Genomic DNA, 26,559 nt, shown 5'->3' with positions numbered 1-26,559 from the left:
GGGCATGGGGAGGGGGGAAGAGGTGGATGAGACACATCTAAGCATGTGTGACTATTCCTCTAAAACACTTTTATATGCATTTACCTCAGTAATAAAAACATGGTTTCACTACAACAACAGTAGAAGCAGTTAAGTAATGACAGCTCTTTATTTTGGTTTTCTTCAGAGAGCCAGAAAGTGCTTGGAGAGGAGTGTATGTAAGAGGAGATGGGAGAGCAATGAGTAGAAATTGAGAGGACACAGGTGAAAACAGGCTGGGAGAGAAACAGGAAGGATAATCTGAAGTGGAGGAAAAGACTAAAGTGATGGTAAAGTGAGAGGAATGGTCACAGGGAGTATGAGTGAGAGTAAGGAATGAGATTAGGGAAATTTAGTGGGCAGACAAAGAGGAGAATTGGAAGGAGATAGTGTGGTAAGGAATGGACATACAGAAAGTAGGGTAGTGGAGGGAGAGTAGAACTAGATAGTAAAGAGAAGACCAAAATGGAAGATAGTACACAAACAAAGGGAAGATATGGAGACCCAGATGAAAAAGTGAGGGAGAAGGGAAACGATAGAGGCAGTGGAGAGAGAAGACAAAAAAGGGAAAAAAGAAGTTAATATATGGCATGAAAGGGAGGGAGGAGGAAATAAAGAGAAGCAAGTAGAGAGGAGATAGAAAAGTAAAAGAAAGCGAGAGCAGTGGGAAAGATAGTATGAAGTAGACATTTTGTTCTCTTTTTCCCCCTCTGAGTATGGTGAATGTGGTGAGAGATGTGGACAATGGAAAAAGCGTAAGAAAGAAACAGAAAGGCAGTAAAGAAGAAAAAAGGCAAGAGAAAATGGAGAAAGCTAGATGTTGATAAAGGAAAGGGAGGATATAGAGAAGGAGAAAAGAGAGTAAAGTAGGGAGAAGAGTTAAGACAAAGAAAAAGAGCTAGAATATGGAAAGGGACCAGTGAGGAAAAAGAGATGAGAGGAAAGTGAAGTGGAGAAGAGACAGAATAGTCAACTTGTGAGAGAAAAGAGATAGGGTGAAGAGAAAGGGAAGGGTGGGATAGTCTGAAATGAGAAAGATAAAAGGAAGAGGGGAGATAGAGGCAGTGGAGGAAGAACAGGAGAGTAGAGAAGTGAGGTATAGAATAGGGAAAGAGAGAAAGCAAGAGGGGAGAAGGTAAAATAGTGAATTTCAGAGGAGTGGACGGAGAAGTGGTTAGCAAGGGCAAAGAGACAGATATTGGAGACCCAGAGAAAAAAGTGAGGGGAAAAAGTTAGAAATGGACATTGAAAGGGGGGAAAGAGAAGTTAATAAGTTATAAAAGGGGAATAAGAAAGATGAGGTAGCAAAATAAAAGAGATGAGAAAGTGAGTGGGAAGGATAGTATGAAGTGGAGAGATAAAAGGGCAAGGAAATAGGACAGAAGTGGACATTTTGTCCCAGTTCACCCCTCTCAACAGTGGTGAGGTGGAGAGGGGATAGTGGTAAGGGATGGGGAGAAGGTAACAGAAAGTGGATACATGAGAGAAGAAATAGTCAAGTGGGAACAGAGAAAGGTGAGATAGAGGGGAAAGAGAAGAGAGGGCATTGAGAAGTGGGAAGAGAGAGAAAAGAAACAGGAGATAGGACACAGAAATAACATTCAGCCATGAATAGAAATGCATTCTTACCATTCCCAACATAGACTAAGGGAATTATGCTAAGTAGATAAAGCTAAACCCTACCAAATCCAGGCACTTAGGGGGGCTTGGAATGGGAAAAAAGTCGGGGAGGAGGTGGATGACACACATCTAAGCATGTGTGATTATTCCTCTAAATCATACAGTATTTTTATATCCATTTACCTCAGTAATAAATACATAATGATCTCACTACAACAACAGTAGCAGTTAAAAAGCTGTTACTACTTAGCTTTTTTTTTTTGGTCCTCAGAGAACGTGTGGAGAAAGCAAGAGACATGGAAAGAAACAAGGTTAGAGAATGGGGAGATAGGCAAGTAAACACAGAAGGAAAGGAGATAGAAGCATGGGGGTGAGAGGAAAGAGATATAGTTGTAGGGGGACACAAAATAAATGGGAGAAGAGAGAAAGGGTGAGTGAGAAGGAAGTACACACTAAGAAGGGCAAAGAGAGGAGAGGGTGGAATAATGTGGAAAGAGATGGGAGAGCAATGAGTAGAAATTGAGAGGAGACAGGTGAAAAGAGATCTGGAGGTAGAGGAGAAGACTGAAGTGAGGAAAAGCGATGGTAGAATGAAAGGAGATAAAATAGAGAATTTAAGAAAGGAATGGATACACAGAAAGGAGAGTAGTGGAGTAAGAGGTGATAGAGCTGGGAGAATAGGAGAGAGTAGAACTAGACAATACCAAAATGGGAGATTCTGAAGAGGAAAGACACAAAACAAAGGACAGATATGGAGACCTAGAGGGAAAAGTGAGGGAGAAGGATAGAAATGGACATTGATAGGGGCAGAGGAAATAAGGAGAAGCAAGTAGAGCAGATAGTAAAAGAGGTGGAAAGGATAGTATGGAATGGACTTTGTGTTCTCTTTTCCCCCTCTCAGAGTATGCTGAAAGTGGAGAGAAGTTGAGAGGGAAATCAGGTGGAAAGGGAAAATAGCATAGGTAGAGGAAGATGATGAGAGAAAAGTGAAGTGGCAGAGAGACAGGAAGGATAGTCTGAAGTGAACAAACGGAGAGACAGAGAAGAAGAGAAATAGAGAATACAGAAGTGGAGACATGAGAAAAGAAACAGGTTGGAACAGAGAAAGGAAATAGGACACTGGAATACTATTCAGCCATTAGTAACAACAATGCATTCTTACCATTCCCAACATAGCATAATTCCCTCCATCTTTGTCTAAGTGTAGAATGGGTAAAAAGCAGAAAGAAAAGTTGGATGATATACATCTAAGCATGCATGCCTATTCCTCTAAATCATGCATAGATTTACCTCTAATAAATAATGGTTTCACTGCAACAACAATAGAAGCAGTTAAGGAGCTGTTACTACTTAACCTCTTTGATTTTTTTTTTTCCCTCAGAGAGCCTGAAAGTACTTGGAGAAGAGTGTGTGAGAAGAGAGCATGTGGAGAAAGCAAGAGACGGGGAACAAAGAGGAGAGGTAAGAGGTAGAAGAGAGATAAAGCAGTGGGAGGTTGTGAGATAGGATAGGGAGACCTAGAGGCATGGAAAGAAAAGGAAGAGAACAATGGGGAAATTGAAGGGAAGAGAAACAGGAAGGATAGTGGCAGTGGAGGGAGACAGAATGAGGAGATGAGAAGAAAAAAGGAAAGGGAGAGGAGGTAAAAGAGGGTAAGGAGAAGGTAACTGAAATGAGATGTAGTTAGGGAAGAGAGAGAGGAGGTAAAATGGAGAATTTCAGAGGTGTGGACACGAGAGAGTGGAGAGAAGTGGCAAGCAAGGGGAAAGAGAAAGGGCAGATATGGGAGACCCGGGAGAAAGGTAGAAATGGACATAGAAAGGGGAAAAGAGAGTGAAGTGGGGGGGTGATAGAATAGGGAAAGAGAAATTAATAGGATATAAAAGGGGAATAAGAAAGATGAGGGAGCATATTAAAAAGAGATGGGAAACTGAGAGGAGAGAGAGATAAAAGGGCAAGGAGATGGGACAGGCGTGGATATTGTGTTCCAGTTCCCCTCTTTGTGTGTGGTGAGAGTGATGAGGAGAAGGTAAGAGAAAGAGTGGGCGAGAAGACTGAAGTGGGGAGAGATGGAAAAACGAGTGAGAGCAGATAGGACAGAAATGCGAGAGTAAGAAGAGAGTGTGGGAAAAAAAATGGAAAGAGTAGAGTGAGGAAATAGAAGTTGAGAGGGGACTGAAGGAGAAACAGAAGAGTTAAGACAAAGAAAAGAAGCTAGAGGGAGTAGATAGCAAGGGACAGTGGAATGGGAGGGGAGAATAATGAAAAACAGAGGTATTGCCAAGAGATAGGACAGAAGTGGACACAGAAATGTGAAGAGAGACAGAAAGGATAGTCTGAAGTGAACAGAGAGACAGGTAAAGAGAAATAGAGAAGTGGAGACATGAGAGAAGAGATAGTCAAGTGGGAACAGAGAGAGAGTAAAAGAGAAGAAGGTAGTGGGATATTAGAATAGGGAAAGAGGACATCGAGAAGTGAAGTGGGAAGAGATGAGAAAAGATGCATTCTTAGCACTCCCAACATAGCATAATCTCCCTCTAGTGTAGAATGGATAAGAAGCAGAAAGACAAATACTGCAGTTATTTCACTCATATATAGACTATAGATTAACTCAAACCCTAGAAACATGACTACCAAATCCAGGCTCTTAAGGGGACACGGAATGGAAAAAATGTTGGGGAGGAGGTGGATGACATCTAAGCATGTGTGACTATTTCTCTAAAGCACACAGTATTTTTATATCCATTTACCTCAGAGCCTGAAAGTACTTGGAGAGTAGTATGTAAGAAGAAAGTGTGGAGAAGGAAAGAGATATAGTTGTAGTGGGACACAGAGGATATGGGGGGAAGGTTAGGGAGACTGAGGAGAAAAAGGGAGAGGGGAGAGCAACAGGTGAGAAGAGATTGGGTAGAAGAGGAAATAGAGAGGACAGATGTGGAAAGGGAACAGAAAAAAGAGTGAAGTAGAGAGAGTAGGAGATAAAATACAGAATTTGATGAGTCGACACAAGAACTATGTGTGGAGAAAGTGGCTAGCAAGGGAAAAGAGACAGTGGAACTAGATGGGAAAGAGAAGACGGAAATGGGAGATACTGAAGTGGAAAGACACAAAAGCAAGGGCAAATATAGAGACCTGGAAGAAATAGAGGGAGAAAGATAGAAGTGGACATTGAGAGGGGGAAAGACAGAGGACAGGAGATAGGGTAGGGAAAGAGAAGTCAATAGGGCCTAAAATGGGATGTGGAAAGGAGAGAAGGGAGATAGAGAGGATGAGAAGGACAGAGAGAGACAGGGGAAAGGAGGCAGAGTGTGAACAAAAACAGAAGTGGAAAGTGAGGAAATAGAGTATAGGCAAGGAGAGAGAAGGGAGAGATGTGGACAACAGGAAAAGATAGTACTGTGAAAAGAAAGGGGAGATAGCGAGCGGGAGAGACAGAAAAGATTACAGGGAGCAAAAGAAAATGAGGAAAGCTAGGAGAACGATGGAAGCTGATAAAGAAAAGGGAGGATAGAATAGGGAACAAGAAAATTGGGGAGAGGAGTTAAGACAAAGAAAAGAGCTAGAATATGGAAAGGGAAGTGAGGTGAGTGGAGAGAGCGTAAGGGAAAATAGAATTGGGGGCAGAGATTGTCATAACCAGAGGAAAGTGAAGAAATTAGTCGAGTGGGAAGAGATAGATACACTGGAGAGAGATACAGAGGAAAGAGGGACAAGAAACAGGAAAGTATTGAGAGAAGTTGGGGGAACGTAGGGAGGGAGAAAAGTGGACAGAGACTAAGTAGAATGGGAAATGAGTGGAAAACGAACAAAAGGAGCTGGAAGAGAGGTGGGGGGCAGTCACAGACGCAGTAACGCCCCAGACTTACATCTCTGCCAATGAGGTCCTCCTGGTTTTCCACAATCCCCCAGGGAGCAATGCCGATGGTGCAGATCTTCCCACGAGACTTGGATGCGTGATCCTTCAAGGCATCTCCAACATGGCGAATAACTCCTATGAAGAAAAAGATTTGTCTTTTAAATGCACTGAATGTAAACTTGTGTCTCTAATGCCAGCCACAGTTGCTGAATTTGGACATGAACTCAAGCAATGTATTTATTCTACTTTGTCTAAATTTAAACATGTGTATTCTTTTTACAGGCAATCTTTTACTTGTTTTTACAAGCATAATGTGTTAGTATGGCTAAGAGCCAAGAGTGTACCCCATAGGAAGTACTAATATAGCATCTGTAACACACTCTCAGCAGTCAGTTAGGATCACTCAGTGTCGTTACTTGACTCAGGGTTTGTTAATTGGTTTCAATATGGAAAGTCTCCTTGTAAAGGAAATGGTTTCAATATGGAAAGTCTCCTTGTAAAGGAAATTCTGGCATATTGTGTTGGAATTGCAAAAACTACATGAATAAAACCTTTTTATCATCATTTTTATTTCGCCTCTTGTCATAAGACCTTCCCCCTATAGGTTAGTGAGAAAATTCACTTTATAAATTAGAGAACCCACCTCTCACCTGTCTCAAACTGTTTCAATAAGATGCAATTTCCAATCTCCCAACCTCCCTGTCAGTGATCATTTTCATAGAAGATAGAGAATGTCAAGAATTTATTTTCTAAGAGAAGAGGTTTCCACTTACAAATTTCACCTGTTCCCTTACAAAAAAGGCAATGAATGTCATCTCTGTGAAACCTACTCAATTTGATTTCTTCTCCATTTCAACTACATTGTGGTTTGCATATCTTGAATATCTCAGACATCACCTACTAGATTTTACCAGGAATCAATCACACATGAGGGCGTTTCCCCTCATCCTAAAACTCCCTGATGGACAACTTGTAGGGTTAGGGTCTTGCAGGCTAGCACAGGGGAGAGCTCGGGAATGTCGCAGCAAACCAAACATCATCCAGACCACAAACATTCAGATAACATTATGTTAAAGAAAACTGGCTCATGCAAGGTGATGCAGCACAAATTCCAGCATGTTCTGATGTGCAACACAAAACACTGCAACTTAATCATGGAGAAGACGCATATGTGTAAACTCAATTCTGAAACAGCAGATCAAGCAGAAGAAGCCTCCTTAAAAAACAAAATCAACAAGACTGTAAATAGCCACACATCCATGCTGAGTTCTGTTTGGCATCATAAGAAGAGTATCAATTTCATTCACTAGCTTATCTGTGGATTTTCTACCAGAGAATACTGGGAAACAAAAGCAAATATGAGTAAAGCTGTGAATAACAGTATTGATATTTTCCATTGAGTGTAAAACTCCTTTTGGGGTTAGTCCTGGATACTTTAACTTTATGGTATGCCCCCCCTGCCGCCAACCATCATTCTCCCATCACCTCCTACCTAACCTGGGTGTGCTGCCTGCATCATCTCACTTTTAGTATGGCGATCAACATCAAGCTAGAGTGAGTTAGAGATGGTACATTTTTATAGGATTTGTGCTGTAAATTTTTTGACATTGTATGTATTTTATAGAAGAAGAAATACAATACTGTTCCAAACTCCCAGAAACAGAAGGTTGGAGAGAATCTCTCCTGCACTTTTAGAAAATGAGTTGTACTTGTACATGAAGTGAAGGTTATACTTAGACAACCAAAGACTGAAAATTCAGGCAAATGATGCCAGCTGAGCTGTGCGAGACAGTTGGCACCTAATGCCTGAATAGTCATTGAAAGAAAATGGCTCTAGATATTTGACTACTACAGAATAGGAACGAGCTGACCAAGCAGGCCACTCTAAGCTCATGTCAGCTTACAGACCGAGTCAGGTGTTCACATAACAATGTGACAATGGGTCACGCCTACCCGTGCCAATGGAGCTGGATCCTGAATGTTCCCAAATTCCAGGTGCTGAGATTTCTGAGAACTGGTCTAGCTCACACATTATCCAAACCACAAACATTCAGATAACAATAAACAAACAAAAACTAGCTGGTCCTTTGCCCTGCAGTACTAATTACAACGTGTTCATAGATACAGAGTCTTACAGTAAGTTTGAGGTCACTGCAGTATGACTTGTGTTCTTCCAATTGGCACTTCAGACTCAGACTGGGAAAATATGTCAAAGCAATTTATAGGCCTCCATTCCATTATCTGTTGCCCATTAATAATGTTCTGCAGGTAAGCACTTAACTGTAAGGGAAGTTGTAAGAACTGATTTGACAGCCAGGCTGTATCACAATGTAGAAACTCATTTGTCAGGTAGAAAAAACTGCTTAGAATGCAGCGTGTGTCTTCTATTGGCACAGAGTTGACTTAATGAAATATTGTCCACTAATAAACAATAGTAGTCTAGATTATACTGTCACGATTTATATCCTAGATGGAGAGAACATTCAGCAAATTTAAAGTTATTTGCATCAAACTTACAATCACTTAGATAACAGAGGCAGAGCTTCTAATTCAGAGCAAAAGTCAGTCCTTAAGGAATTCTTGGGTGCTTATTCAGCAAGCAACTTGGGGGATTGAAAATAGTCTGTGAATTCCCTTAGTGTAAACTTTAACAATTCTGTATAGCTAAGTATTAAATATCCTACCTTGTTTCTTATGTGTAAGTAATTTTTTGTCAATAAAAGTGCAGTTATTTAGCATTATGGAAATAACTACAGTCCTCTGCTGTCAGCTAAGCCGTTGAAGGGACTATAGTTATTTACTATATAACTACAGTATAGTTATCATTTAGGTAAAGGAAGGAGAGTCAAAGCAAGGAGAGATAAGCAGTGAGTGTGGACACATGGCAGATGAGGTGGGGGCTGCAAATGCATGCAACTGTATAGAAAACAACAGCCACAGCATCCTAATGGCCCTATGTGTCCCACTCGAGTTACCTGTGTTGACGCCTCCAGTGAATATCCACGCTCCAGTGGTCATGGCTGCCTTGATGAGACCTTTCCCAAAGACTTGCTTGAGCTTTGGCTGCAGCTCAAAGTTCTGCAGCCCTCCGTGCACAGAGATGAGAAGCTTGGGAAGCTCCAACTGCCATTCCTTGGTCATCAGATGGAGGAGGAGATCGGGTTTTGTATCAAAAGATACTCGCACGTACTGGAAAAGAAGGGCCATCCATTAGGGAGAGGGGCAGGGTGGGGCACGGCTCCTCCTCTTTACTGACTGCAATGATGCGTGTGGTTACTTGAGGAAACATCTCAGGTAAGATCATATTTTTTTAATAGGGACAAATCATTGGCTTTACCAAGTGAGACTTCACTAGACAAAGGGACTCACCATCTCAAAAGGTTTTCTTGAAATTGTGAATTACTACACACTTTACAATCATCTGACTCTATAAAATGCAGCATAATCGGCACACATTTTCCTAGAAGCCATTCTTAACTCAAAGGAAATCATGTTCTTTATATTGTGCAACAGCTCAAATGTTCCTAAAATATTTTCAACGTAAGCAATCATTTCATATGAACTGGACCTAGGTAGAATTGTTTTGTAATGCTATTATGTTGAGATGTTATTGACAGTTCTACATACTGTAATGAGGATTTTAAAATTAGGTATTCTCTGGCTCTATTTCTTTAAATACATAATAACTGCTTATGAATGTTTTATCTCTTAAAGGCATGTCCATTAGTCTTGCTAACAGTTGAAATAATTTAAGCATGTAATATTCACTGTTACCAGATGTGTTAGAATTAAATTTATCCCAAGTCCATATAAATAAGAAGCCACAAATACATATGATAAATGTCTATATACTCATAACATAGATTCCCATTTAAGTCTCAGTTTCATCACCACAAGATTCCCATCTCTAACTAGTAATAAAGAAATACTGAGCAAGTATATTGGAGATCTTTTGAAATGCATTGAAGAGCTGGCATGAAAAAAGGTGGTGTTTAGGTTTCTAAACAAAGTGGAAGCTGGAACTCCATCAGTGAAGGAAATACCAAAGCATGCTTTGGTCTTGAGGGCTCTATTAAGCCTGGAAGACTGAGCATCTGCCTTTATGCTTTTATGCAGAATGAGTGAGTCTATTGGGAGGCCCCCAGTAAATCTGGAGCACTTCAAAGGGATTCACTCTCAAGTGGAAGGAAGAAAAAACAAGTCTGATGTAGAGGAGAGTGAGGAAACATGCTTGAGTAAGCTAGAGTGCTGGGTAGAAGAGGCAAACCATTACCCTTTGAGTGTTAGAAGTAGCAGTGGGCCCTCACCCAGGTTCTGGTCCAAATACACTATCAACATGTTTGAGAAACTCCAAACAGAGTGCTTAATGATGCTAGCAGAGTCAAGGGGGAAGCAGATGCAAATTCTTTGTGAAGAAATGTGTCAATTCAGGTCTCAATTCCCAGGAGAAAGTAAGCATGTCATAGGAAAAAATGCAACCATGAATGAGACAGGGCAATAGAGCAGCCTGAAGGTGAACCACTGGTAGCAAAGACCCCCAAAGATACTAACATGGTCAGAGAATACAAAATAGTTCTTTCAATCTAATCTAAAAATGTAAATGAGAAATTTGAAAATATGAGTAGGGAAAACACAGATGAAGGCATGACCATATAGCTCAGAGGAAAAACGGAACTAGAAAATGGAATAATTTGAATGAAAAATGCAACGGATAAAGTGAAACCTGCCAGGGGTAAATCCAGAGAAATAAGTCAGATGCAGTCTACAGTCTAGAAAGACAAAGGAACTGAAAGCATTAAAAAAAAAAAAAAAAAAAAGGACTTGAGAAAATAATCAGAATTCTAGATATAAATAAAAGAGAAAATGGGAAGTGACAATTCTGAAGATACATTGGTTGACATTCAGAGTTGTTCAAAGATAAACATTCTCAGATTCTGGAAACTCAATAAATTCCAAATAAGATGAATAAAAAGAAATCCCATTTACAGATATGTCACAGTCAACACCAAAGGGAGGAGAAAAGTTTGCTAAAGCATCTGGAAACAAAACATTACCTACAAGCAACAAACACTGACCTAGGACTTACTCTTTGACAGCAAAAACAGATGCAAGAAGCCAGCATCTTCAATGGGCCAAGAGAAATAAACTGTCGGTCTAGAGTTCTCTTTACAAGAATGTCTTTCACAAATGAGTAAATTGTGTACATCTTCAGATTACCAAACTCAAATTTACCTTTACCAGACTTCAAATATATATATTTGAAATATATATATTTCATCCATCCATTCAAAAATTATTTGATCCCAAGTAGATGATCTGGGATGCAGGAAAGAGTGGTAATAGTGCCCTCCCTGGTGGTACAACAGGCTAAAGCACAGCACTGAGAAGCTAAAACCACTTCAGCTTAAGTTTGATCCCCGCCCCGGAGGTGACCCACATGGCGCGACAGACCTCTCCTGACCTACCTGCTGCTCTCCTCAGCAGTGTACTTTGTCAGTCGTCTTGTTCTGCTCCCCGCCCTGCTCTGTCTCTGGTGAACATCCTCTCACCGCCCCTGTAACCTCTGGCCTGTACCCCAGCTCTATAAGCATAATTTTTTTTATACAAGAGTGACAATAAATGCTAGCTAAATATATTTACATTTTATATTTGTATTGCAAATATCCAGCAAATATAAAAAAAAATACTTGTTGTAAAATGTGAACTGCAGACAACAGAGCCAAATTTATAGTGGAGAAGGATAGAGGCAAGCAGTGGGTAATATAGCATGTAAATTCGGTGGTAATAATCCAGTTAAGATATTCTAAGGCTAATGTTGTATGTGAAAGAAGAGAAAGTTATTCCCTTTGGAATGTGTTAAGTATTAATATTGATTTAGCATACCATGCAAACATGCTTCAGAAGTATAAATAAGGTTATTTATATATCCTAAATAAGGCTAAATTGTTGCCATTTTTTTTTTTGGAACTGCAAAATTGCATTTTTGTAAATCACTCAAAAGTTGCATGTCAATTATTTTGTTGCAGTATATTTGAAATATGTTTAGCTAAACATAAAGTAAATACACATCAAATATGAAAGTAATTTAATAAAGCACATCATCAAGAAGTACCAAAGAGCTAAAATTTCCTATAAACATAGAATCAAAACTTCAAAGTAGTATTAGACTCCAGTAGAGCTGGTTCTACATTGATTTCATCTATCTAGCAAAAATCATTTCCAAGGTGGATGAGTAAAAGTTGGCAATGTTAGTCAAGTACATTACAGCAACACAATTTAACTAGTTTACAATATGAGAAATGGCATATTTTGTACTCAAATGCTCAAACAGAGGGCAGTGACTTTCAAATATTCATCAACAAAGTTTTAACAGTGATGCGTACCTTTGTGACATGCAAGGAGCTGTGGAGCCAAGGGAAGGTACCCTACAGTGGAAGCTGACAGTTATCCTTAAAGATTAAAAAAAAAAAAAAAAAACAACTTTTTTATTGTGTCTTTGTTGTTATGTATATTATCTCACTGAGAATCTTCAAGAAAAGTGTTTACATAAGAAATCTGTAAGGTGAAAGAAAAAACTGCTTCCTATGCCTACACACTAGATCTGTGCTATTTGAGTGGAAGTTGAAATTTTGTGGTTCAGCTGGATTGAATTTTTAACATTTTTTACTAATTCCAGAAAGACATATTTGGGGAAAAGACTAGTAATGAGAACGACAAGGCTTTAAACTACACAAAGCAAGAATACTCAGAGATGGTAAGAAATAGTTTTTCAAGTTACTCTCTTCTTAGCCACCAACTTTAAGACATCACTCTTTGTCTTTACAGCAGAACAATTAAAGACTCGAATAAGATGAGATACAAATTATATCTTTTTAAATATAGAAAAACATCTCAACTAGAGTAACATTTCTAAAATTAGAATGCTCCTTGCCAGCATAGCATGTCTGAAGGGTTGTTGAAGATGTCGTCCCAAAGATCAGAGATGGCAAACATGAGCACGGCGCTGGCCTGAAAAATAAGACAAGCAGCTGCTGTCGTGGCTTTTGGAACATCAGGATGCCTCTCTTATCACTGACTAAATAATTTGGATTATTCAGCCAGGTAAATAATATGAGACTCAGCCACAGATAATATCTGGGTGTGAATATACATCACATATCTTCGTAAGTTATATAATGTGAAGAAAATGATAATTCAGACTTCAGCTCCACAGAGATTGCAAAATAACAGCAATGGTGATGACACATTCTATGGTTCAGTTATTCATACAACTTGGCAATAATCCAAATGCATATTAATAAATCTTATTTGGTAAATAATTCCCTTTAGTGTGTCCAAAGTTACACATACGATTGAACAATGAGGACCCAATCTATTGATTATGTGAGCAGTTCCCTGGAAAATAACCAGCAAGTCTACTGGGAATGCTGAAATTCCTTTCAAAGTAGTTTAATCTCTCCCCCCCCCCCACCCCCTTAGTTAGGAAACTAAGGAAGTTTATATACTCTCACCAAGTACTACTCAGCTAATAAGTGCTCCAGTGGGGGGAATGAATGACCCAATTCCCTCTCCCCTCCATGTTCTTTTACAGAGGGAGAACTACCCTGAACTGGTCTGGCCTCCGTCAGGACACAGGCTCTTCACATATTTCTCTCAGCTCTCAAGTTCTTCACTCCACAGAGTAGAAAACTGTAAGCCAGCACCTTGGTGAGTTTACCCTGTTCGGGGCATGTACATGCCTTGGGCTCAATCTGCCCTTCCCCCGATAATGAAGAGGGGGCCAGTTAGCAGAGATAAGGCTCTTAGCCTCAAACATAGAAATTCTGCTTCCTTCTTAACCCTCCCCCTTTACCTCCAGGGCCAGTCTCCTTGCCCTGATGATCAACTCTCAAATCAGTGCTCTCAATCAGGCCTTTCCCTCGGCCTTCAGTTGTCATTTTAAAAAGAAATTCTTACTAGGATGTCAGTTCAGATTATGACAATAGCTTCATAGTGGTTTCTCTAGCTCAGCGCTCTCTGTAAGAACTCTGGAGGCTGACTTATTTTTCCATTTCCTTGTTGATCATCTTATTTCTCAATTTAAAGTGCTACATCATATATAAATGACCTTTCTGCCTGTCAGGGTCCTCTACACCATGACATTCTTACCCTACCTACTTAGAAGCTTTCCCCTACATCTCTCTCTATTGTTTTAAGCTGTTCCCCAAGTCCTAGAAAATGCAATCTCTCCATTTTTATCTGCATAAATCATCCTTGTCTTAAAAGACATTATTTTCGACGCCATATAACTACATCCTACTCAGCATGTAAATGTCAGGTTTTTTGCTACATATTTCATGGTCTTTGAGAGAAGGGATTATGTTTAACTTGACCAAGATTTTTCACCAGCCTTCTATTATTGGCTAGGATGTAATTACATGTTAGAAATAAAAAGGAACTTAGAAACACCTCAGCCACCCTGGGAACCAGAAATTACCTAATTCAACTCTGCTGCTTTCCAGATAGGACTTAGACCCAGAGGCCGTAAGTGACTGGAACCTCAGAGCTAGTTATTTAATGAATAACCACTCAGCTAATTCATTATTAAAGCGGGCTGTTACACTGCAGTCTAGGTTGGGCTCTGCTCCTTAGAGTTGAATTTGCATGATTCAGACAGGAACCTTGTTGGTAATACAAGTTCCCTTCAAAGGTGTGGGGTGGGGCTTGAGCTTTCGCTTTAGACCTAGCACCCAAAGGACCACGTGTATAGCAAGGATTACAATTCTTTCCCAGACCACAGATCAGAAACGTGCTTCTTTTGTTTGTCACTGGGCCAAAGGGAAGAACCATACAGTATTTTACATTAAAATTAAAGAGTAGTAGTTCCTTTACTACTGGAGGAATTACCCCACACAAGCAAATAGAAAGTGACTCAGGCATACAGAAGGAAGTTCAGCCACTGGCAAGGTACTTAAATTATCCTAACTGCCTAATCCCTTTTCAAGACTAATTCTTACACAAAGGAACACAGGATTACCTGCAGCCCACCCTGCCTAGCCAGAAGCTGGAAAATAACACAAGTGCTAGGTGTTCTTGTTCCTTTGATGTTGGCCATTATTTGTTATTTGTTGTGCCTTTCTCCTGAAGGATAAAAGACCAAAATGGAGGGGCGGGAAATGAACTCACCCAACACTTTTTGTCTTTGTTGTTATTTAGCCATTTAAACAAATGGTCTTGGGCATAATAGATAAAACTAAGGATAAAATAGCACTTCTGGTTTTCTGAAGGCTTCCACATTTACATTACATCTCTAAACCCATACAAATCAGGGTATCCAGTATGCTCTCCAGATGCTTGTACTATAACAGTTAACTCGGGTGCAGAATCAGCAGCTTCAAGGTCATAAGTGGTTGTGCCCAGAGCAATTAATCAATTTGAGCTAAATGGTCAATGTGATTTGAAATTAGGAGCGCCTTTCGTTGTCAAGATAAGCAGTTCTGACTGTCCATTTGTGAACTCTTGAATTGTTGAGAGGTCATCTTATAAATAACAAGAAGTCAGTGTACTAAATTCTGTACCTGGCGTGGCGGTGTTCCCCTAACATGCACACATCACAACACAGCACTTCAAATCCTTTCACCAGTATCACCTTCTCCTGTAAATGGGGGTGAACCTGACCACCTCTTAGGACACTGTGAAGATGAATTGTGAGAATACCCGGTATGGTAAAAAAGGGATACATATAAATGGGATCAGGTTACATTCACTCACCTTGTGAATTTTTGCTTACAAGAAATAACTTGCCTTTAGTTCTTCAAGTATTATTTGCTAAAAAGTAGGCCTTTGTTCTCAATGCTGAACTATTTGGGAAGTGACTGGTGAACAGGCTGGGCCTGCTTAATTTTAAAAAATAATAGTAGCAATCATCCTTTGGTATTCTGGACTTGATACTGTATGGAGCAATTTGGTTCTGATAACCAGTCACCTCTTAGCCCTTAGTTTTTACCCATATAACTTTGTCCAGCTTTTAAAATAAAATGTAAAGGTATTTACTTTTAAAAAGCACTGTCCAGAGGGAAAGGGCCACCACTGTTGCTCTGGTTACCTAATTCACCCTTCTCATGCCCTTAGCTTCCCAATTTTCACCTTGAAGAGATAAACTAAGCTCAAGTAACTAACTCCTGGCATCACCTCCCTGCTTGCCTTTCTGTCCTTCATGCCACACAGCAGGACGTCTATGTCATGAGCTAATGACATTCAGAACAGCATCTCAAGAAAGCTTGGTACAAAAATGCAGGTTTCACTTTTAGGAGGAATATAGGCAAACCAAATAAAGGATCAGGGGAAAAAATGATAAAAAAACAAATTTAACAGGCACCTATAAATTAGACATTCTGCAGGGGAGCAAAAGGATCAAAACAAGGGAGGGAAGAACACAAGGAACTAAGGTGACTGATGTGTGTGTGTGTGTGTGTGTGTGTGTGTGTGTGTGTGTGTGTGTGAAGTAGTGGTGGAAATTTTACAGGGAGCACGCCTGAGAGGAGAAAGCATGCACTGTACAAAAATGAACAATGATGCCAAATATATATATTTTCAAATTAAAAATAAAACACAGATTCATTCTAGTTGAAATTGTGTTACTTGAGCTATGTTCTTCGGCATTCTGGAGGCCAGGCAATGTAGCATGACCTGTGCCAGCACACAGATTTTGAGTTCTAAACTACAAATCTAGAAATGAAATTTTGTAAGCTAGACTATAATAGGAAACTAGAGATCTTCGTTTGTTCAATGTACAAAGGCTTCAGGCAAATCTGTTTTTGCCCTGCTTGATACTATAGGTCTTTTTGTGTAGCAGGTGATTTCACTGCAGTGTTGACTAAAGTCGCTCTTACTGCTTCAACATTAGAAGTGTTAACCATTCCAGTAAGAAAGCAGATTCAGCTTTACTAGGTCTCTGTGCTAAACTTGGAAATCACGAGATGTCATGGATCAGAGGGCTCCCTTTGCTTTCATCACACTCACTATGCGAAGGCTGGTCCCTGAGGGAGCAGGCATTGTTACTTACAACAGACTGGTCCTATCTAATTAAAACAACAGCAGCTAAAACACAATAATAATCTTCCCTTGGGATTCTGAACTTGAGATTTTCTGGAACAGTTTGGCTCTGATGATGAATCACCTCTTTAGCCTGCAATTTTTACCCATATAACTTTGTGCAGCTTCTAAAATGAAACGTAAAAGAAATGCAGAACAATAAATCTGCCTATACTCTTGGAAATGGCAAATGACAAGTCCTCCTTCTCCTCCCGTGGCACCATCTTTAATTCTTGGAAATAATCAATTGGTATTTGTAAGTAGTGCTTGTTCTCAGTAATAGAATTCTACTGCTGCTAAATCTTTTTAAACGGTATTTTTAGTGCCTTTCTTTGAGCCTGTCATGGGAAACTGGCCCCATTTCCTGTTCTGCTGAGAGATGTGACAAGCATCATTTCATTTCTAATTCTTTGTCACCACATTTGAAATGAATACTTTTAATTAAACCAGTGGCCAAGCAAATATGTCACATCAGACTGTGAAACAATTTTGCTGATCTCAGCTTCCCAAGTTGGCAGAGTCTTTTGTTTTATACGGAGAATTTAATGCTTAGGGTGGTTTAATACACATACAGTTTCCCTTGGAAGAAAATACTTGGAATGTAAATATTTACTGGATTCTGAGTTTGATGACCTACAAAGCTTTGGAAGTAAAAGCACCAATCAATATTGTGTTTGAGCCTTTCTACTGTTCACTCTAGGTACTCCCAGGTGATGGATGATGATAAATCAAAGGTAAAGGGAGAAATAATTGAAAACTTCACTGAATCTGTTGCTGGAATTATTTCATGTACAATTTTCTAGAGGCAGGTTAGAGTTCTTGGAGGAATTTGTTCTTCCTTTATGGGTCTATGATTAGGACCAGAAGATTAGGTGATAAATTCTAGTTTTACTTTGGTTCAGAAAAGTCTTTCAAAGGTACTACCAGTTCAATGGCTAGAAACAACAAGGTGGATATCAGAAATCAGTGGAGCAAGGGCACATCCCTCAGACACCTCCCCATGCTGTGCAAAGCTGCTTGGTTATCCAGAGTCTAGTGATGAGTTATTTCACTTGTGCAGTGAGTGGAATTCATTTCATTTCCTCTTTGGTGTGCCTCTGGCAATGGTAAGTCCCACATCAAATCTACATAACACAAACTAAAGTATGTTTTAAATAGTCAATTCAAAAGCTTCGTAAGACTGCAGGTTTGTGAGATAACCAGGAGGGTTGGGGAAAGTAAGGAAGAGTTGAAGGAATGAAACAATGGTGGGAGTGAACACAATGGACTATGGTGAAGGACTATGGGTTATTACCTGATGCTGTCAGGATATTGACAAGGATGTAAAACAATGGTACTTCATTAAAAAGAGAGGGAGAGTGGCCCTCCCTGGTGGCGCAGTAGGTTAAAGCACAGCACTAAGAAGCTAAAGTCACTTCTTCATGAGTTCGATCCTGGTCTGCCCCGGAGGTGATCCACGTGGCACGGCAGACCTCTCCTGTACCGCCCGCTGCTCCCCTCAGCTTTGTACTTTGACAGTCTGCCTGTTCTGCTCCCCACTCTCTCTCTGGTGAATCCTCTTACTGCCCCTGCACCTCTGCTCTGTATCCCAACTCTGTATGATAAATAAATAAATCTTAAAAAAAAAAAAAAAAACAGAGGGAGAGAGAAATATGGAGAGAGAGAGATGCTAGACTACTCACTGGTCCCTCACAGTCTCCCCACACCTCCCATTACCCCCACCCCAGAATCTCCCTCTCAAATGTCCTACCTCCCTCTCATTCCCAATCCAAAATACTTAGACTATCATCCTGGCTGACTCAATAGTTAGGACTTCAATGTGAAAATGAGACATAGGAATAATTATCTAAGTTACATGAAAATTGTAATAAGGGTTCAACCTGATCTAATAAGCAGAGTAAATAGCAAGGGAAAACAGGAAGAGAATATGTGGGCAATTTGAGAGGTTTAAATACAAGTCCTTAAGTGGTTTATACTTTCGTGGGCCACACATCAGCTCAGCATTAATTGGAAGAGATGATTAGAAGCACTTAAGATTCTATCTAATCAAGCTCAGCACTGCTCTCTCTTTTAAATAACCTATGGCCTTCACTCCAGATAAAGATGAACCTTTGACCCAGCTATTCCACTCCTAGGTATCTATTTAAAGAACACTAAAACACTAATTTCACAGGAAACCTGAACTCCTATGCTTATCACAACACTATTTACAGTAGCCAAGACATGGAAACAAACTAAATATACCAGAACAAATGAACAGATCAAAAAGATGGGGTGTACATACATGGTGGAATATTACTCAGCAATCAAAATGGAGAAACTCAGGCCATTTGTGGCAACAGGAATGGAGCTGGAAGGGATTATGCTAAGCAAAAATATATCAGAAGGAAAAGGATAAATATTTCATGGTTTCACTTACACACAGAATGTAGAGAAATCAAACAAAGTGTCAGGAAGAAGATAAAACTTGCAGGCTGATCATAGTTCTGAGGCACATGGGAGAGCCAGGGATGGGAGGCCAAGACAGAGGAGGGAAGAGCACAAAGGACTGGTACTGATTCACTATGGTGGTGAGAGCCATATGGGGATACCACTTGAGGGGAAAATGTCAAACATTATCCAAAAATCAACCAAGATGTAAGAAAACAAATTGGTTACTAAAAACCAAGTGATGCATCTTTGAGGCAGAACCCAGAGTCTGAATAGCAATTGCCAGCTTAAAGGCTCTTAAATGCAATTTTAAAAAGTTTCCTGGGACACAGACTAGTGGGACAAAGGTTAGACTGCAGCTTAGTTTTTCTGTATCTTCTTACTTGGTCCCCATGTTCTAAGTTTTACAAAACATCTGGATGAAATGCCAGGTCTCCAAGAGTCCAGCGATGCCTTCTGGGGGGTGTGCAATTTGGTAGGCTGTGACTCAGTATAGAGAGGCAACGGGAGTGAGAATCCATCACTCACTGTCAGTTTTGAATGTCTTCTTTCTGTGTCACAATTTCCCCGTCAAGTTGAAAAATGCTGGTTTCATTGTTCTTTCACAGGAACTTGTCAAGCCTGGGAAGTGAGAACTGCATCCCACAAAGTCCTTAGGAGGACTCAGAAAAAGGACCTATTCACCTGGGATATACCTTAACAAAGAACTCTTCCTGCTCACAGCTTCTGAGTTTAACTCTCTTAGACGACAGTGATTTTAAAATCCCACCATAAAGTTTTCAGAACCCTTATAAAAAACTAGGAACATAATAAGTAGCTTCAAATATAGCCTGTGCCTGGTATACATGACAGAGAAGAAACAACTGACCCCGGGGAGTCCTGAGGAGCCCTGAATTGAGAAACATCAGTTGCTACATAATTGAGGGAATTGGGACTCTCAGAAAATAATTTACCTTCCTGAGCTCCAAGTGTCTCATCTATAAAACAGGCAGAGGGGTTGGGATTACTTAGTAATTTCTAAGCTTGGCTCACCAGTAGAATAACTTGGGTAGCTTACAGTTGGAAGGATGCCCAAGTTGCCTAGACCAATAAAATAGATGCCCTGGACAAGGGTATTAGTAGTTCCACAGGTTATTCTGAGCCTCCACACTGAGGGCCATTGCAATCCACCCTCATGCATCTTTGGGGCCAAATTTGTATGATATCATTCTGCACTGCCCATGTGGTAACAGGACAAACACTGACCCTGAAGACAGATTGTGCACAGCCCATGTTTTAATAATGGTTTTCCTTCCTTTAACTCCTTTCTTCCAAAGTCTGGAAGATTCTGCCTCATATTATGTCCAGGCTGCTTTGACATTTCCAAGACCCAAGTGGTTCATCTGACACTGTCTTGAAGAGAAAAAGTTAATGCTTTATCTCATTAAAGAAAAAGTGACAAAGTGACTCTTCCCTCGAAATATTTTTGACAGCTTTGTTAAAACTCATTTCAATTTTCGAACGTTCTTGTCAGAAGCAGGGGACTAAACACATTAATTGAATTCACCTATTGTCTTTCAATCTTGGCAAATAATTAAACATGCCTACCTAATCTAAGGATATGGGACCACTCTTGGGGCACAGGGTGAGAAACCTACCTGCCTCTAGTCTTTCTTTCTACTGTTAAATATGTAATAAATGTATATTGTAAATTTGCTGTGTGTGGGCAAATTAACTTTCCTGGCCCTCAGTATGTATAATAATACTATCATAATCATGAGATGAGAACATGTATGAAAATGTATGGTACTGTGCTGGGCACATGGTTAAATGTTTAGGACATTTTAGTTGTTGTATTGCTAACAGTTATTATTTGCTACCGACTATGAGAGAAATTGCAAAAGTCTTTTAATGAATAATGGAAAGGACACACATTCTAATAAAATCATCTGCTGTTTCAGTCAGGACCTCTCAAATTCATGAGAAAGTTCTAGAAGGGGAAAAGTCTCAGGTAAAGGAAAATTGTATATGCAAAGGGATCTTGGCTTTGTCCATCATGAAAGGCACATGCGCCCCACCCACAGCAGCTGTCTCATTGTGAGTTGTTGTCCAGTGAATAAAACAGAGGCCCCCAGGGAACAGCAACCACTTGTGCTCTGCTGGGAGGAGTGGAGGCAGGAGACTGACAGTGTGGAAGTCCAAATGTAAACTTTACAACTGCAGTCTCCTGCAGTGACTGTCACTAAGGCTGCCTTTAAAAAAACTCATGGAGGCCCTCCCTGGTGGCGCAGCGGGTTAAAGCACTGCACTAAGAAGCCAAAGCCACCTCCTCATGAGTTCGATCCCCGCCTGCCCCGGAGGTGACCACATGGTGTGGCAGACCTCTCCTCACCCGCCCGCTGCTCCCCTCAGCAGTGTACTTCGTTGATCTGCCTGTTCTGCTCCCCACTCTGTCTCTGGTGAAGCCTCTCACCGCCCCTGAGCCTCTGACCTGTACCCCAGTTCTGTATGTACAAATAAATCTTTAAAAAAAAAAAAAAAACTCATGGAGTAGTAGATGGACAGCTTATTCAACCTGGTACTCCTTTGGAAATGTTCTAACATATTTTTGGATGGTTCAGAAATAAAGGAAGTGGCTTCACTGCACCATTATGATATATTCGTGATGTATTTAGCACATATTCATATATGTTACATGCTCATAAATATATCGAGCAGTAGCTGTACACCAGGTGATTTTGTATTCCCTTTGATTCTCATAGACATCCCATATGCCCATCATACCTGTGTTATAGAAAAGAAAACTTGAGGCTCTGCTAGACTGACTGACTGGCCCGAGATTTTCTAGCTAGACAATGAGAGAGTGAGGGTTCGGGTCCAATTCAATCTGACTTCAAGATCATGCAGCTTATTGTGACTGATCATCAAGGCGCACTTCTAGCCATCATAAATGGAGTTTTGTGGGAACAGTAACATGGCAAGCACTTGTTAGCTTTGGGAACTAAGTTCCCAATATATTGACTCATTCATACTTTGCCATAGTTCTGTGAAGCAGGTATTATATGCCCATTTTGCAGATGAGGAAACGGAGGCCTTGGGGAATTAAGTAAACCAGACTAAACCGTCTAGCCAGTGACAGGCCAGTTTACACACTGGGAAACATGGCTTCAGATTCTGTGCTCAGTCAGGGGGTGAAAGAATTAGAACTTCTGTAATCAAGTGTCAATTGAAGAAGTGCAAATTGACTTTCTAAAAGAGCCTCCCAAAATGAATGCATCTGAATAGTTGTCCTTCAAAATATTAATTCAAGTCTTTTAAAAAATTTTCAGAATCCGAAACAAATAGTAATGGTAGTAGTAACAATGGCAGTTAAATTTAATTTTATATCTACTATATGCCCAACATCGTGCCACATGCTTTAATATGCCACGTTCATGAAAGCTACTGCCGCTGGTATTACTATTACTAAACAACATGATTACTAAACCTCAGATAATTTAAGTAATTTTTCCCAAGTCACACAGCAAAGCTAATGGTTTTGGAGTAAAGAGCTTCTCTGCATAGATAATCTACACTCTCCACTGTCAAACTAGAACTCCATTCTTCAAAAAATATTAGTGGGAGAAAACTTGATCTTCTGAGAATAGTTTCTATTTTTAAAAACTGGCAGAAGTCATTTGTGACCAAGTCTTAAACTATTTGAATTTCGGGTATCTGAACTTAATTTTGATCAAAAACATAAGATGAGAATGTAGACTCTTTTCCTTGTAATCTATAAATTCCTGAAATGGGTCTTCCAGACACTTTTTGGACACTGGTGACATCATGGCAGTTAAGAGTCCCCTGGGGGATGACTTTAGAGGGATCCTCTGACTTCTGAGTAAATTCATGCTCCATATCCACCAGCTGAGGCCTGTCAACAATGGAAATGATGACCCAGCGCCTGAAGCACTTTTCTTACAGGGAGCAGATGCATGACTTTTAATTAATGCACAGGTTTCAGAGCAACCTTGTGTCTGAGAATAATCCCATACTGTGAATTAGGAATATGCTGAGTTGGGGACCCTTAATCTTGTGTAGATTAATACACCTCTAAGTGCAAGAGAAAGCTACCTAGTCTCAAATTGGCCATATTCCCTGAGCCTGTTGGCAGTTAGAGTTATACATACCATCTTCTTTCCAATATGTAGCTCAAAATTGGTTTTAATATATAGCTCAGAGATAATTTTCTTAGGAAAGAAGGGTGAGACTAGCTCACTCAGCCATTCTATAAAATAACTGCTGTGAGGGAAGGGGGAGAAAGAGAAGGGGGCAGAAAAAGGAGAGAGGTGGCTGCATGGCACATTTTTAGACTGTAACTGGTGAGAAGTGACTTCACTTGCATTTTGCAATGTGCTTCTCTAAGCAAAATTTCCTCTCCAAACTCAGGAAACTCTGTGGCATGCCTGAGAATAGCCACCTCCAGCTGCTCCACCCTCAACTAACTCACCCTTTTAACAGTTAGAAGTGAGCTGGTTGGAATACAGCATTGCTAGAATTTCCATAAACACATGGTATGCTTTTTTCCTGGAAAAAAAATCTGTCAGCCGAATATGGAGAGGTCCATGATGAAAGCTGAAATTTAGAAGCTATAATACTTCAAAGTAAAATTTGTCTATTTCCTCAAGTCTCCTTTCCCAAAAAATGCTTTTCATATGGAGCCCTATATTTACAACATTATTGAACACAGCTTCTTGGAGAAAAAGCACTCAGTGGGGATGCCAAGATCTCTGTTAGAACAGCAAAGGAAATAGTCTGGGAGGAACATTTCTACCTTGAATTGAGAAAAATGCTATTTTCTGACAGAACAGAAAAGAGTGCTAAATGTATTTTTTTTTAAACAATGGAGTTAACAAAATCTATCTTAATGGATCAGTCCCAAAATTAATACAATAATCAGCAGATAACCACCAAAGCTATTTGTTGTTATTAGTAACAGTAGTCACACTGTCCGATCTCATACTAATTGTTTGAACCATCTGAGGAGGAAGGTTTTCTCGCTTGCATTTGATAGGGGACACACAGAGACACACACACAGGTGCCAAATAATTCAAGCAAGTCACCAGGGAAGCAGATGTGGGGTGGTGTTAGCCTGCAGCTCGTCACCACTGCTCTGCAGGACTTGGCGCTAGCACCCAAGAAAGAAGCGACCAGAGAAAGGCTCTTTGATTACCATGGCTTTGTTGGAATGGCCGCCTCCTTGGAACTCGATGGTCCCAAAAGCATCTGTGGGGCTGAGCTGAGTGTGCTTGCTGATGGACCACTTCTCAGACTGGATGTCATTTCGGGATAGGCGGCTCTCATTTTTCTCATTCTGAAGAACGGAGATACTGGGAGTGAGGCCGACATGCTGGCCTATGAGACGCCCACAGCAACACCTATAACGTGAGATTTGAAGTGAACCTTGTGTTAACTGTTGGCAGATGCACATCCACGGCCACCCATCCACCATCCACATGCCCTCATGACCTAGTTAGTCAGTTCTCAGGGATTCTACAATGTGTTTGTATCAGGCAAACAGTTCAGCACTCGCCAGACAAGCCTATCTCTTCCTTTCTACCTTCCTCATTTTCTGTGACCAACTCAGGATGCCGAGTGCCTCCTGCCCCATCCTACTTTCTCCTTCAGCTCCCGCCATATTGTCCAGTAACCCATGAACAAAGCCCTCTAGAGCTTTCTATTTCTTCCCCCTCCCATCTATCAAATCTTGCATAACCCATCTATCAAATCTTGCACGGTGAATTGAACAGCTGAAAGGGGAGAATTCTTACACGCACATTTAAATCAGGAGTCTCATTCCTATGTGATGTGACACACAACCCAACTTGTCTTTTCCCAATTTACATTCATTGTCAGCTAACCAATTCTAAGAATAAAAATCTGCAGGCTTAAGTGTTCTTGAGGAAACAATGAAAATCATTATTCATGAGATAATCTGGAAAATTAAAATTCACTCCTGATGTCAAGAAAATGTCCTTCATACTTTACTATTGTTACTAATAAGACTGATCCATAGTAATCATTCATTAAATACAACAATGCAGTATCCATTTGAAGGATTTAAATAGTGTAGATCTGAAGGTCAGATAATTGGCTCTAGGTTACACAGCCAGTCTCTATGACTCCACAGTTTATATATTAAACTGCATTATGTTGCCTTTTCATAAAGGCATTTCCAGACACTCATATCCTGTTGATCTTAATTAGAATACTACAAATGTGGTTGGATAGGAACTGAAGTTCTTCAATTTCATTAATAATCTGTTAATCTGTTAGGAGTTTTATTTAAAGATCTCCTTTTCCATGAGAGTACAGCATGTGGGTACAAAGTAAGCATTTTGATGAAATGGGAAAACCGATAACCATACATAAAAATACATATTACCCATTTTTATAGGGAATGATTAATTCCTTCCCTAATGGCATATCTATTACTCTGTACTGGCTCTTAGAGAATTAAAGGTACATGGTGCATGTTACATGTTGCATACACACCAGATAGTACAAAGATGTCCAGCAATTATAAAAAAGTGATCTTTAATTGACATCGGTCCTCTTGCAAAGGATAGTGTTTACCGTAGTCATTTTACACCTGTAATTGCTACTTTATGTCCTGGGTACATTATAGAGACAGCAAGATTACCTATGGGGGTCTTTGGTGCTGGGTATGATGTGCACACATTCTCTTTTATAAAATGCTCTTTCTATCCAGGATTTCTGAGCCTGAAAAAAAAAAACAGTGAAATAACCTTTTAAGTATTTTTGACTAGAAAGCAAATTTTCATAATCACATAATGGACTGATATCTTAGAAACTATAGTTACTTCAAACATAAATATTGCATATAATAAAATTTATCCCTCCCAAATTGGGTTATTTAACATCCTAGTATTGAAAGTTAAAGGAAATGATCATAACATAAAACTGCTAGTGATGGAGTCATGTAAATTCATAGTGATTTAGAATGCTAGAAAGATTGCTATTTACAAGGAAAAGGAAAGACAGAGAACAATGTTTATAATCTTACAGATAATAGACATTCAGTGGTGGGATGAAATAGATCAAAATATAGTTTTTAATGAATGACACTTCTATTAGATTTTTCTGGGAGAAGGAAGACAAATGGTGAGGGAATTAGAAACTCAAAAGTCCTAATCCATCACTATACTTCTAAAATCCAAATTAGCAGTACTTAAATAGAGGGGGAAAAGAGGAAATGGAAACATAATGAAGGTGAATCTTCAGCACACTGCAGAGTTTCACAAGTACTGATCTTGGAGGAAAATTACCACTTTTTAAAATACATCACACATACTTCTAAGCAATGTAAATTCAGTTTCTTAGACTGGGCATTGTTGCAAATATCCATCCAGAAGACCTGCCTCTGAGATTGGGTCCACAGAAAGGAAAGGGCCGTTTTAAAAACCAAACCATCTTTTTCCAAGGCAGTGTCCATCCTGTACCCTTTTAGTCTGTTCTGTACCCACATTTGAAGTAGGGAGGGGCATTCCATGAAATCTAGTAAGCTTCTCAGAGAATTCTT

At 39.9% G+C, this 26,559-nt stretch overlaps 1 protein-coding gene across 8 annotated transcripts in view; it reads right to left on the bottom strand.

The window, feature by feature from the left end:
* Positions 1-26,559, bottom strand: part of TRPM3 (transient receptor potential cation channel, subfamily M, member 3) — a 466,950-nt gene that overhangs the window by 226,375 nt on the left and 214,016 nt on the right. For all 8 annotated transcript variants that reach the window (XR_001145147.1, XM_004677587.1, XM_004677602.1 and 5 more), the window contains exons 2-5: positions 25,660-25,739; positions 24,190-24,394; positions 8,470-8,683; positions 5,505-5,629 (exon numbers count right to left, since the gene is read on the bottom strand). Coding sequence is in view for 7 of the 8 variants with exons in the window: in XM_004677587.1 (XP_004677644.1) it covers positions 5,505-5,629; positions 8,470-8,683; positions 24,190-24,394; positions 25,660-25,739 (624 nt within the window). In the remaining variant the exon portion in view is untranslated. The remainder of the gene's footprint in view (positions 1-5,504; positions 5,630-8,469; positions 8,684-24,189; positions 24,395-25,659; positions 25,740-26,559) is intronic.

This window comes from Condylura cristata, unplaced genomic scaffold, assembly GCF_000260355.1.
Source record: "Condylura cristata isolate star-nosed mole 26May11 unplaced genomic scaffold, ConCri1.0 scaffold00006, whole genome shotgun sequence".
NCBI classification, from domain to species: domain Eukaryota; kingdom Metazoa; phylum Chordata; class Mammalia; order Eulipotyphla; family Talpidae; genus Condylura; species Condylura cristata.
Note: the sequence above shows the minus strand (reverse complement) of the source record. Positions and strands in the feature narration are given on the sequence as shown.